Raw genomic sequence first — 13,709 nt, 5'->3', positions numbered from 1 at the left:
AAAATTTCATTTTTTAGAAACAAAAAATGTAGAGGCTTTTTTTATTTTACATGGGATCGCCCTTGCAAGTTATATACAGAAGATTGTGGTATTGCTAACAATTTCATAACTTCAGTTTGCCTTAATTTCTAAACAAATATATGAATTTTTTCCCAATTTTATAACATTTATCAGCGATATAAACAAATTCCTTGACCTGTAAGAAGCCTTCAATAGACACATTGCGAATAATCATTTTGAATAAGACTTTTTTGGTATAAAAAAATATAATTCTGATAATGGAAATTTACATTTTTATGAACACATTATGATTCTGAGATCATATTCCCATATAAAATGCAGTAGAAATAACTGGATTTGATGGTGCCACTGATGATTATTGATGCCATTTCAACATGGTTATTTTGGTGTGACTGGAAGCAACGATAACTGGCGAACCACCATCATATGAAATATCAATATGAGTTACTGGGCCTACATCGAGATCTTTGTCCCAAGATGGTTTTGAAATGTCCACTTTTACAATGTCTGTATTACGAGGGACATCATACAATAAAAGTCTACCGGAATCTGTACCAAACGCCAACAATGATCCATGAAGAGCAATGGTTGTTATAGTACACCTGATTGCTTGCATGATGCGTTGCTTACATGCAGGCATTTTGGCAACTGATATCCACAAATATCCTTGAGCTAATATGAAAAAAAAGAGAAAATGTATGATAAAATATTGTTATAAAGGTTTATTTGTAGAGAAATTTGAATATTTTCATCGATTCCTCAAGGTTCTCATTAAAATAGTAATTCCAAATATTGCTGTAACCCCATTCCAAATTTTCATTTTGATACAATGGAACTTTGATTGAATAGCTTAATTTGTTCCTCGAATTGCTAGTATATCGAATTAAACTTCCCCATAGGAAATAATGGAAACTTGGATAATTCATTCCACAATTATTTATTCACATAAAGTGACTAGTAAAAAGGGCATTCAATAAATAACACAATAACAATATAATAAAAACAAACAATGCAATAGTCTTATAATAAAATAATATAATAATGCCATAAATAAACATAATACCATAATCAAGGAAACATTTATTTTCTGGATATTATGCTGAGGTTAACTTGGAAAGAAAAGTCATCTTGTATCCGCCTGGATAATACCATAATGTTTGTATGCATATTTACAAATGAACTTGTTCTGCTCTCTTGCGTGGTTTAGAGTTATCATTAAGGACAAATTCATGGACTCATTGTTGTCTGTTCAAGTCAGTTGTCTTCTTCATTTGTGTGACTTTGAAGAACCTATCCAATGACACTTGCTTTTGTCTCCTTTTTAGTATTTCTCGAAAATGGAAAATTGCATTGTTTGCATACTTTCACAGCTTTGCTACAAAGTTTCACATAGATTCTCACATTCTACACATCTATCTAATGCCATTTAAAGTAAGGAACTCTTTGTTTCTCTCTTCCTCAGACGAGAAACTCTCCATAAGCTCTTGCACAAAATGAAGATCCATCAGTTTGTCTACAGTCAACTCCTGGCCATGTTCTTCCATAAGTTATTAAATTTCTTTCACCTTCCCACAGTCTTCCCTAAGGACACAAACTGTTCGACAAATGTTGGCACCAATTCATGAGCTACCCCCCCCCCCTCAAAGTCATGTTCAATAATGTAATCAACCCATGGTTTTCTCCAAGCAGAAATTGAAAAAAAAAACTTCAAGCGCATGTACAAGTGGTTACAATCTAGCTCTGTATTGCAAACAGTCATGCTCGCAAGACTGTAGGAGAGAATATTACCCACAATTCCACAGTGCATGTGTGGACGAAAGAGGAAAATCATTGGCACAAATATGATAATGTGAAACTAAATAAATAAAGTATGAAATTTTTGCTTGCACAATGTGGATCATCACTCGTTAATACAGTCAAAATTTTTTTAAATTTCTAATAAAAAACTGCTAGTTAACCAAAGTTCTACTGTATCTTCATAAAAAATAATGAAAGAAGATATACGATCACTCAATTTGTTTGTAAGAGGACACAAAATTAAAGATCGGGGAAAATTCCATGTTACATTACCTGAGAGAAAGAATGAGATGTTGTCACGAAACATAAATATGCTGTCCCTCTCATGATTTTGACGTTCGTTAGGCCTCGTGAGATTTGCCATTATGCACAGAGAGGTATTACTGTGTGCCAATTTCCATTCGTTCGACTCTAGAGAATATAAAGCCCAATGACTGTCTGGATAAATTCCAAAAATCTATTTGGGACAAAATAAGAATCAATGCTCTGATATGGTTAGCAATTAGCTAAAACATAGCTAAGCTTTGATGTGAAACCTAAAAAAAAAAGACAATATACAAAACATGGCAATGAGGGCTGTCATGTTACAAACAACCATAGACACAAGACAGGCATCATAGTTCACTTGAATTAAAATAATAACAGGGACTCGCCTCATCACGCCAGAGGTTAAAGGTGATGAACTGTTCAACGGGACCAATGATTTTCTTTATCAGTTTCATATCCATTTGAAATGCTGGATTTTGACTTAGCGTCATTCGAAAAACCAGATAAACATCTCGGCTTGAAATGACTGCCTTGTCTCCGAAAACTCTGCAACATAAAAAAAAAAAAAATGCTATAGCACATTATGCAAGTCTATCAGTTGTGTCTAATATTTTATGTTTCAAGTACCCCTGGAAATGCATAGGAGGCTTTTGTATGCCCCTAGAAACACTGAGATGTTTAGATATGTGCTCATGCGAATGCATACAGAGCTTGGCAACTCCCTTATATACATATAAGGTGCAATCTTTGATGCAACCCTGCCCCCATTTACACTATAACAATAGGAATTTCAAACTATCTAGAATGAAGGTAGCAGTCATTTTGACCTCTATAGCAAAATTGTTTTTCTTTACCAAAACTACTTGAAGCCATATCTATTCAGTTTCTGTGACTCACTTTTGCAATAAACAAAACAAAAAAAGATTCACATACCTTTTTTTTTAACTTTGGACAAAAAAGTTTGTTATGACAAGGACTAATCCTGTACAAATACAAGGCCACAATAGGCAAAATGCCCATAATAAATATGGATGTCATATTTATTATGGGCATACATATATTTCTAAAATACAGCAACCCAATTAAAAACACAATCACAAAAATTATAAACAATATATACACGATAAAATATTATACAATGCCCATAAATAATATTATGGTTGTCTTATTCTAAGTGTGGATAGCTTCTCGATTTACCCCAACATATTTATCGTATTTCTTTTTAAACGTGTCAATTGTGTTACAATTTACTACCTCTGGGGGTAAGCTATTACATTTATTAACAACCCTATCAGAGAAAAATTCCCTGCAACACCATAACCTCGCATTGTCCCTTACCACCCTTACTGTGTTTTGTTTCTTTTGAAACAGAGATGTTTGAATCATTTTTTTAACCCTGGTAATTTGTGAAGACATTACATGTGCAGAATGAAAAAACCATGAATAACTGCCAAATTCAGAGCAATGTAAAATACATACGTAAGGCAGCTTTTGATGTCGATCGCATTGTGCGTTGAATGTGAGCTGATTTTATTGAAAACACCAACAAGACCCATTAATAGAGAAGTAAAATTTCATAATTTCTCTGGCAGAAACTTCCTTTGTCTGTGATTTCAATTTTGTGAGTGTGCATGGTAGGCCTTTTTCTCTCTCTTCTTTTCTCAAGGCGAGCACAACTCAGGTCTATCGCCATGGGCAATTTACTACCTAGTGAGTTGTGCCGGAGGTGTAAGTATGTGTACCTAACAGTCTGAGTGTGTATCTAGTGTTGTGTATGATTTTTTTTAGTGCTGCCATCTATATCTCAGAAGTGAAATGAGTGAAGTGTAATGACAATATTTGTACTGTTTGTAGGACTGATGCTCTCTGTGGTGAGACTTTTTAACGGGGAGATCGGCAAACATTTGCGCCTTGAAAAGTTGGGAACCACAGAAAACCAACTTCAGCCGACCACCGCTGTGGCGACGGTGGGGCTCGAACCCGGGTCCCCGCGATGTGAGTCCGTTGCATGGTAGGCCTACTCAAGAGACATAGATTTTCTCTACTTACCACCTTGAGAATTTTTTCTTCGTTCAGCCGAAAGCATAATATGTTGTTAAGTAATGGCTCCCCACATCACTTGATAGGACCCCTAGGCTGGAATCTTTAATGGATGCCAAACTATTGTGAATTTATATTATGAAGAAAAAAAACGATAAGAATTGTCTCAGTCTCCAAGCTGGAGCCCTTATTTATGGGTGAAACAGTGAAAAATAAAGATTCTCCTATTTGTGTGATATCGTACCAGTGAACTCAATGCATTAAAATCCCAAAGATCTATAGAAACGCTAAGTGAATCAAATAATGTACGACAACGAGTTTTTTCGAAAGTGTACCTTTGAATGGTACAAAATGAGTACTGGCAGAAAGCAAACACCACAATAGAACATGTGCTCCCCTAATATTAATGTTTGCATAAGAAGACTGCCCATTTAAGCATGGTTTGCAATCATATTAGTTAACACTAGAACAGCGGAGTGGGTCAATTTGACCCAAATCAAACTTCGTTTTCATTTTTCTCAAAAACTTATAAGCAGATGTTAAAAAAATTTCATGACTTTTCATGATATCATATGAATATTAATTCACGAAAATTTTATTATCTTCATATTTTGTGTTTCAGAGCTATAAGCACTTATACCTAGAACCGCGATTTGAGTCATTTTGACCCAACATACTATTCTATAGGGAAAAAGGGGTGCAGAATTTTCTTGGAAGTGGCTATCCTTTCCAAAATTTTTTGTAAATAAAGATAGTGAAGGATAAAGGTCTTTTAAGGTCAAGGCCAATTCATTGTCAGAGCAGATTATCTTTTTTTCAATGGGGTAATGGCACAAGTAGAGCTAAATATTTTTTTCCTTTGTATACTTGAATACCTGGAATTCTGACGGGACTCAATGAAGATTTTGGGAGAGTAAAAGCTTATCTCTAGAAAAAACGTGTAGTTGAAAGTTCTGTAGGCAAACGATGTCACAGAAAAACAGTAAACTTCTGGCTTGCACCAAATATGTTTTGCACGGATTTCGAAACCTTGGGAAGTATCAGCGTCCAACAAATCTCTCTTTTAGAGCACATAGTGATGCAACTGATCAAGTCATTTGAGAACAAGGGCAGAAATGCCTCATCCGACACCTCTTTTCACTACACTGAAGCTGGCTCAAATGCTAAAAGCCAAAAAATATGAGCTTAGTAGAGACGATGAGACAAAATCGAAGAGCAATATTATCTCACACAATAAAGATAGTGAAACTACAGTTGTATGGAACAATGATGCCACAATGGCAAATTTATCAAGGAAAGAACGATATAAGTTTTTCATTACTCAGCACACTTCATCTGGCAGGCGATATTGGAAGTAGTTAGCCCCAAAAAAGCTTCCTCTCACACACACACACAGAAACTATTTCACACTACAATTCAACCAAGTGTAACGATCGTAGTTGTAGCGATCGAATGCCCAGAAAATATTCGGCATCATAGACGTTTTCTATAACATCCTGGATCTCACTATCAAAATACTCCTGTATTTTGTATAGAGCAGTACAGAAGGCCAGAACTATTTTTTGAAAGCAGTTCCTCTAAAATCTTATTGAAGAGCTGTGTTCATCATATAATACATGTTGCCCTTGCGCAAAAGGAAACGTTCGTGCGCTCTTGATCATGTATCTGTTCGTGAGCGATCAAAATAATAATAATAATAGTAATAAATTAAAATAAATGAGTCTGATATGCCAGGTAACATGTTTTGCATGGGTTGTGCAACTTCAACATGCGGTGAATGTGCAAGAATATTGAAAAAAAAAAATTGCTCAACTGCTCATCATAAATTCCACTATAAGTAAGAAATCAATACTTATTTGACAGAACTATATTATAGACTTTTTCATGCTCAATTTGACACGCTTATTTTACATCTTTGTCATATTATGGGATTACTGAAAAATCTTTTTTGGACTGAATAGAGTAAATAATGCATACTAAATCTTATTTTTATTGAATTACATCGTTTTTTTCAGCTAATTTTGAAGCCCATTTTATATTCATAAACAAATATAATTTTCCATTATGAATACGCAATGAAGCAACAATGATTAAGAGCAGGGAGAAACCCAGAAACCAAAAATAAATATCCTGTTTTCGCTATGAAACACTGTTTTTTCAAAGTTTGGGTCAATTTGACCCAGTCCGCGGTTCTAAGTATACCGAAAGTGCTGTGGTTCTAGTGTTAAATGCCTCTATAGAGGTCAAAATGACCACTACAGTCACTCTAGATAGAATTTCATTTTACAACTAAACTAAGAAACCTGGAATATTTGTATTTTAGGAACTTAAGAACCTCAACAAAATGAGGAAACGAAAGTCATGAAATTTCAACAACCTGAGATGAACTGTTCGGGTGTAATACGGGGCTGGACAAGTGCCAGGTCGCCATGGCGACTAAAAAATTGATATTGGTGCCTAAAATTTTCTTTATGTAGTTATTAAATTACAGGCTGAGAGCAGTCCAAAATGTTTGGAATTTATAGCAGCATATCTGTCAACATAAAAGAGGGTCATTACGCTCTGAAAAAGTAGAAAGAAGCATTATTTTGGACTTTTTCTTGCGGCAAAAATTATTTTGTCACCAAGATTTTTATGCAATTTGTCCAACCCCGGTGTAATCACATGTCAAAGTAGCTTTCCGGTCAAAGTGACCACTTCCATCATTTTAGTGTTAACACATGATACTGATGTATCATAAGTAAAAAATAGATGTAACTACTTTACCTTACTTGATTCAGGATAGCGCTGTGACGATAAATGACTTCACCATCATCATCCCACTCGTACAAGAGATATTTCAGCTTCACGACATTGTCATAAGACACAGAGATGAGATGGTGATGTGCCCATGGTGTTTCAATGCTTCCATATGGCCCTGTAAATATAAAAAAAAAATCTTTTTAAATCAACGCAATTATCAGTTGATTGCATACTTTTATGAACATTTCAAAACTCATCCCAGATGAATAAAGCCAATCTCAAAATTTCAGTGAGACACCTGGATATTGGAATTTGTATCGATAACTATAGCAGTGATGTCAAAAACTGAGCTGTTCACAAGTTTTGCAGTCTATTAATGTTTTAATGTTTCAAAGATAGTCCCTTGTTTATATTTTATCTGCCCTCATACATTTCTAAAAGTCACGTCTATGAGAATGTGGTTTATAAACAAACCAGACCTGATCTCAGTAGGTCAACAACGGCGAAATCTGCCACCAGATCTAGATGTTGTAAGATGATGCCATTCTTTTCCGGTGAGATTGTGTTCCATGCGTGAATGCTACCATTCGAATGTCCAGTTAAAATCCACGATTCTGAAATTCATGAAAAAAAAGATTTGGTAATCAGCTAATCATTTAAGATACATATAATATTAATCACAGTTATCTTGCAATCGCTGGCATTCCATAAAACTTTGGGGGAGAGGGGAACATCAGATTTCTAGTCCTTCCTTAGCATGCAGGAAAAAGCCGGTTTAAATAAAGATTACAGAGAACATTCAAAAGACTGATATCAATTCATCAAGTATAGAATTAATAAGCGAATCCAAATGAAATAATGGAAATAATAATGTTTTGCTCAGGAGTTTGAAAACAATAATGAAAATTGAAGATTTGCTTATTGCTAGAACTTGAACTTCATTCTAATATGGGGAAGAAAATACTAGCCTATGCACCCAGTTTTTCTGCACGTTAAAGGATTGGAGAAATATGCAATCATTTTTATATTACATGAACATGCTCTGCAGTGCAATTTTTATCCTTTCATTTAACTCATCTAGTGTAGATTAGTTTCTTTAACGAACCTCTAGACTATCCGAACAAATGTGCTTGGTGTTAGACATTTTTAATAAATCAAATATTTATGATATCAAAAGAAAATAAAAAAGCTGGCACTGTCTGAGTGAAGTTCGTAAAACAGAAAGGATCCTAAAATACAGAGAACATGAAGGGTTCAAATCAGCTAATTCAAATCGATTCTATAATATTTGGACACTAATAATTATTAGTGTCCAGATATTTGAGAATCACTCACAATCTGTGTTTCAAATTACCAGCAATTAGCATCTGTGACTCAAATTTTGTCATGCTGGTCTACTTCAATGTTTCCCAGCATACTAGCTTAAAGATGAGTGGCATGGTAATAAGATGCTTGTCTACCACCATGAAGATCGCCGAGAGGTTCCAGGTTCAAACTGGGGGGGAAGGGGAAAAATATAGAAAACAAGACATTTCCCCCCAACAAGCTCAAGGCAACCACTGAAAGATGTCCCCTTCATTTCCAACCCAACTTGTTAACGGCAGTAAATTGCTGTATAGCGATATGACTGGAGTTGGTGTGTGGTGAAGTGAACCATACTGGCTATATAATGCTAAAGAATATAGTAACAATAACATAAACCATATTGGGCTTTTGCAACTAATAATAGAAAGATTTCAGGCTGTTTGGTTATCATGAAGGTGTGAATACTCTCACAACAAAGTTTTGCTCTCACAAGATACAAGCAGCATCTTTAGAGAACACATGGGGGAAGATATGGTAGGGGCATTGCCCCCCCCCCCCCACCTCCAGCGTCAAAAGTGGAATCGACTGATCTAATGTATATATGTATTGACATCATCATCGTGCCCCCCAGACTTCCAAGTCTATCTTCGCCTATGAGAGAACAGCGATAAAACATAATACGATGCCTGCATTCACACACTTGTTCAGCTTTGCCTGCACTGTTCTTTTGGCATGCTGCATGTTGGTCAATAACCTTTATCTCACCAGTCATTCACCAATCTGAAATACATATTTCACTCTTTTCCTGGTTCGCTGGTCGATAATAATTTCAGGGAGATTTCGAAACTAACTAGCTAGGAAAATAAAGTGTGTTTCAGATTCACAAAGGACCAGAAAGGTAAATGAACTAGCCTACTTCTGGTGTTTATTATACATCCTGTACTTGCAGACAGGTATGCATCTTGAATGCGATAGAGATAAAGATAGGTCTAGAATTTGAGGGCATAAGAGAAGCCATAGAGGTGGAAACTTCATTCATGAAGCTTCAGTCATCAGCGACTACCAATTTTATCCACACTTAAAAGTTCCTATTCTCAATAACACAAAGAGCCAATCTAAATTCAAAAGCACACAAACTGCTCTGAACAAAAAAGAAAAGGATAAAGATCAACAGTGTTAGGGTTAATTAAATTACAACTCATTGGAACCAGAAACTAAACTAACAGATCAAATAGTTGGAGTGTTAATGAGGAATTGCGTCAAAGCAGGCCAAGACCAGATTTCCAATTGCATAAATGCAGGCTTTGTTCTCGACATGTGTTTCTGTACTTGTGGGAGCAGAAACAAAAAGAGCTTTTGTACCAAGCGGAAAACATGGCCAGAATAAAAGAGTGTCTGTGGAGTCAGAGTTGTTGACTTCCATTTGGTGTTGTTCAGAGTGAGAATTGTTGATTTCAGCCGATGTTGCTCAGAGTCAGAGTTGTTGCCTTCAATGTTGGTAATATCAAGTGATTACTTTGGCACATCTTCAAATATCATTCAAGTGTTTTAAAAAATGAAATTGTGGCAAGGCAATAGGATACAGGGCATCAATTTTCCTGTCATTGACTAATTGTTCTTGAGAAACCTCTAAACAGGTAAAATCACAATAATCCAAAAAGAAATGGGAATTAAACTTTTTGATCACCAAAATGGTATCCATGAGTACTGAAACATGCCATACATAAAATAAAACTACATTCGTTTATTTAATGGCTGTCGAAAATATTATAACAAAAATATTACAAAATTTCTTGGGTAATAAAAAAAAATTACCAGAAAGCTTGATACAGTTGACGTTCCTCGGAACTTCACAGGTGAAAGGAGTTGACGATGCTGCAGTTTTCACCATTTTCCCTCTCACCCATTCAACGTACAACTTTTTCCAGACATCATTATCTTTGATTATTTGGGTATTTTGCAGACCGCAAAGCTGTTCCAGGATTGACTGTTCGATATCTCTTTGGCAAGTCCTCTTCCAAAACACTTTTTCTACACCTTGTGAAATCTGATGCCATCTTATACATACTCTGGAAGCGAAAACGAATGAAACACCATCTAGATTCTTTAGTATCTGCAATATGACCTCTGCTGGGAGACTATTTATTGAGATCGACATCTGAAAAAATAGCTATCATTATTGATTTTCATTTCAGTAAAATATATATGATGCTCAAGACAAAAAAATAAAGACCAAAGAAACAGCGGGAGAAAAAGTAAATATAAATTGGGTACTAGTTTGTCATCAGATGATCTTCAATTACTGATAAAAAACACTTTTTATTCCGAATTTCTTATCTCGTATTCCTCAATATTGCATTTTATTTTGTTATTCAAATTCTTATTCCACCAATTACGAAGGAATTTTTTTACAGAAACTGTAAAAGGGACCTCAAACATTTTTGCGGCCCCCAAACTCAGATCACCCCTTCCCCCAAATGATATTTTGTACGATGTTTAGAACACAATAGGCATATAACAGGAAGAACTTACCTTTTTGCACATTACAATATGCTTTATTTTTATAAACAATGATTCATTACAATAATTAAAACTAAATACCATTTATAATTTGCAAATTTTGAATTTTTTGACACAAAGAATCTAGAACAGATAATATATAATTTTATCGAAACTATTTATTATCAATTGACATGTGAAATAGAGCTGCTTATTTAAAATAAATGCGATAAGAGATCAGGGTTAGGTTTTTGGCTTCAGAAATCAATTCAGTATTAAAACAGTCAAAAACTTATCGTCAGCATTGTCAAATAATTTTTTTTAACCTGATAGATATATTAAATAACAAAACTCTTACTTTTAGGTACGAGGCATGGCTCAAAATTAAGGGACAATCAGTAATGAAATGATAAAAATTGAAAAAAATTACAAATTTATTAATGGCTTCAAAAATTTACATGATTAGATTTTTCTACATAATCACCATGTAGCTCCAAACACTTTTGATATCGTGAAACAAGCTTTATCAAACCTTCTGCATAAAATTCCGCCGCCTGGGATTTCAGCCAGTTTTGCACTGCGATTTTCAATTCCTCACTATTCTCAAAACGTGTAGACGCAAGACAGTTTTTAAGATGTCTGAAGAGATGGTAGTCTCTTCAGACATCTTAAAAACGATCTTAAAAAATAAAATAAATCTTAGTAGATGGGAGCGAGATCAGGACTATAAGGGGGATGATTAAAAATCTCCCATTTGAATTTTTGAATTGTTTCCGTAGTGCGTGCAGCTGTGCATTATCCTGAAGAACAATTCCTGAACTTAGCATTCCCCGTTGTCAGTTTTGAATGGCACGGCACAGTTTAGAAAGTAGGAACACAGTTGAACCTTTATTTAATGCTCCCATTTGAATTTTTGAATTGTTTCCGTAGTGCGTGCAGCTGTGCATTATCCTGAAGAACAATTCCTGAACTTAGCATTCCCCGTTGTCAGTTTTGAATGGCATGGCACAGTTTAGAAAGTAGGAACACAGTTGAACCTTTATTTAATGCTACCATTCATCTCGCAGAATTCTTGCACTAAAATAAATTTGACATTACATAGAATAATGGCTAAACTCGTGTATTCCCTATTCATAGGAGATTTGTTTGCTGAAAATCTCTGGTGCTTAGCAGGATTGGTGATAAATTGGGGGAAGTTACAACAGAATTCAAGCGTATTTCTGTTCTAAGAAAAGAAGAGAGCTTCACATTCACTAGGTTCATCATAGATACAATGACCAATCATTTGATCATTTTTGTCGCACTACAATCATTTTCTGCACACAAGGGCTAATTAGACCGGGACCTACAATTTATTGCGATTCCGAATGCAGGCTTGTTTTTTATACTCATCAAGAGGTTGGTGCGCTAACCCCCCGATAGGGGGACTCCCTGCGGTAGCAATTTTTTCTGTGGTCATGTCACCGTTTCTGTTGTACCCGGGTCAGGGTATCAAACTCATGACACCTCTAAACATCCTTTGGTACTTTAGGCGAGTATCTTATCGACCCGGCTACCGTGCCCAGATACAATGACAGCAGCAGCCCCCACTTGAATCTGAAAAAGCTTCAGTCTGGACGGGAAGGGGGGTGGGGTGGCACTGGGTTGAATTATACTGATTTTTTCCCATCATTATTCTACTATAGAGTAAATTCGCAATATACCGTATACCATTGCTTGATGACTATTTTGCTTATCGCTAGACCTGATGTGGCGCAATTTGCAAGGATTACTGGTAGAACAATAGGAACACCCAATAACGTTTAAAAATGTGAAGAGAATAGTGTTTGGGACACATTGTTGTTTTGCACAGTCGGAAACTTGGCGACGAGAAGGTATACCCATATATATTGGGAATAGATCTATTGACATAATGAAAGGTTCTTGAAAAGTTCTAGCCTGAGGGGGGGGGGGGGAAGCAATTTCCCTGGCGGAAAAAATTAGAGGGTGGCAATTTCAGGTTGACACAAAGAAAATCATTATAAAATTGTCCAATTTTAAAATTGTGGCGGTGGCAAAAATCCTTGTTACGGCCCTGCTTAGGGGAGACCCACCTGAATGAATGAATGCCAGGGTCTCTGCCACCGAACTTATCCCGTTGCCAAGATCTCTTCCAGCCCATCTTTGTGGCAGAGTCTGGAGTGCACCTAACAGTCTGAGTGTTTAGCTAGTGTTGTATGAGATATTTCAGTGCTGCCATCTATACTTCAAACTGTGAGTGAAGTGTAATGATTGAATATTTGTAACGTTGTAGGCTTGTTGCTCTCTGTGGCGAGACTTTTAACGGGGAGATCGGCTCGCATTCGCGCCGTGAAGTTGAGAACCACAGAAAACCAACTTCAGTCGACCACCACTCTGGCGCCGGTGGGGTTCGAAACCGGATCCTCGCGATGCGAGTCCGTCACTATGACCACTCGACCAGCACAGCGGCAGGGGGGGATCCACCAAAAATTATAATCACGGGCCCCTGGCTCCGGAATATAAGGGAGGAGGGGGGGAGGACTAGCATTACTTCATGGGGAAAGGCCATGGAAATCAAGATTTGTGACCATTATAAAAAATAAAAACATTGATGAGTGGACATTAAAAAACTGAGAGTTGAACACAAACCAAACAATTACCTTAACATTACACGGATATTAGCTGTTTTTAACTGGAAAATAAACTCGATTATTAAAAAGAACTTTTTTACACGCTTAAAATTCAAGAAAAAACTATTTCAAAACGTAAACAATATTTTCAAACATTGAGCAACACATAGCAGAGATGTGTTGCTTAGATGTTATACAGGATTATGGCTGTTAGAGTCATTATCTGAATGACTCACTTCATCAATCTCATGACTAAATTTTATAGACAAAATATAGAAATTGCAAAGTGAAGTGTATAATGAGCATATTTTATTGACCAGAATGCAAAAAGCCACCAAAAAAAAAAAAAAAAAAAGTAGCTGACCTGTCCAGACCTGTCCCGGAAAATGAGGACATCTCATCTGGTCA

General features: G+C 36.0%; 1 protein-coding gene across 1 annotated transcript; it reads right to left on the bottom strand.

Moving 5' to 3' along the window:
* Positions 1-13,523, bottom strand: LOC149071213 (uncharacterized). The gene is made up of 7 exons (XM_089248195.1): positions 13,332-13,523; positions 9,988-10,330; positions 7,347-7,481; positions 6,892-7,042; positions 2,472-2,631; positions 2,092-2,275; positions 1-693 (listed from the first exon to the last, which is right to left on the bottom strand). The coding sequence occupies exons 2-7, from the start codon at positions 10,328-10,330 to the stop codon at positions 377-379; spliced, it is 1,290 nt and encodes a 429-aa protein (XP_089104321.1). The 5' UTR covers positions 13,332-13,523; the 3' UTR covers positions 1-376.
* Between the last annotated feature and the right edge of the window lie 186 nt (positions 13,524-13,709).

The sequence above is a fragment of the Pholcus phalangioides genome, unplaced genomic scaffold, assembly GCF_987345545.1.
Source record: "Pholcus phalangioides strain wild (caught in Gottingen) unplaced genomic scaffold, Ppha-v1.0 ptg000019l_1, whole genome shotgun sequence".
In the NCBI taxonomy this organism is placed as follows: Eukaryota; Metazoa; Arthropoda; class Arachnida; order Araneae; family Pholcidae; genus Pholcus; species Pholcus phalangioides.
Note: the sequence above shows the minus strand (reverse complement) of the source record. Positions and strands in the feature narration are given on the sequence as shown.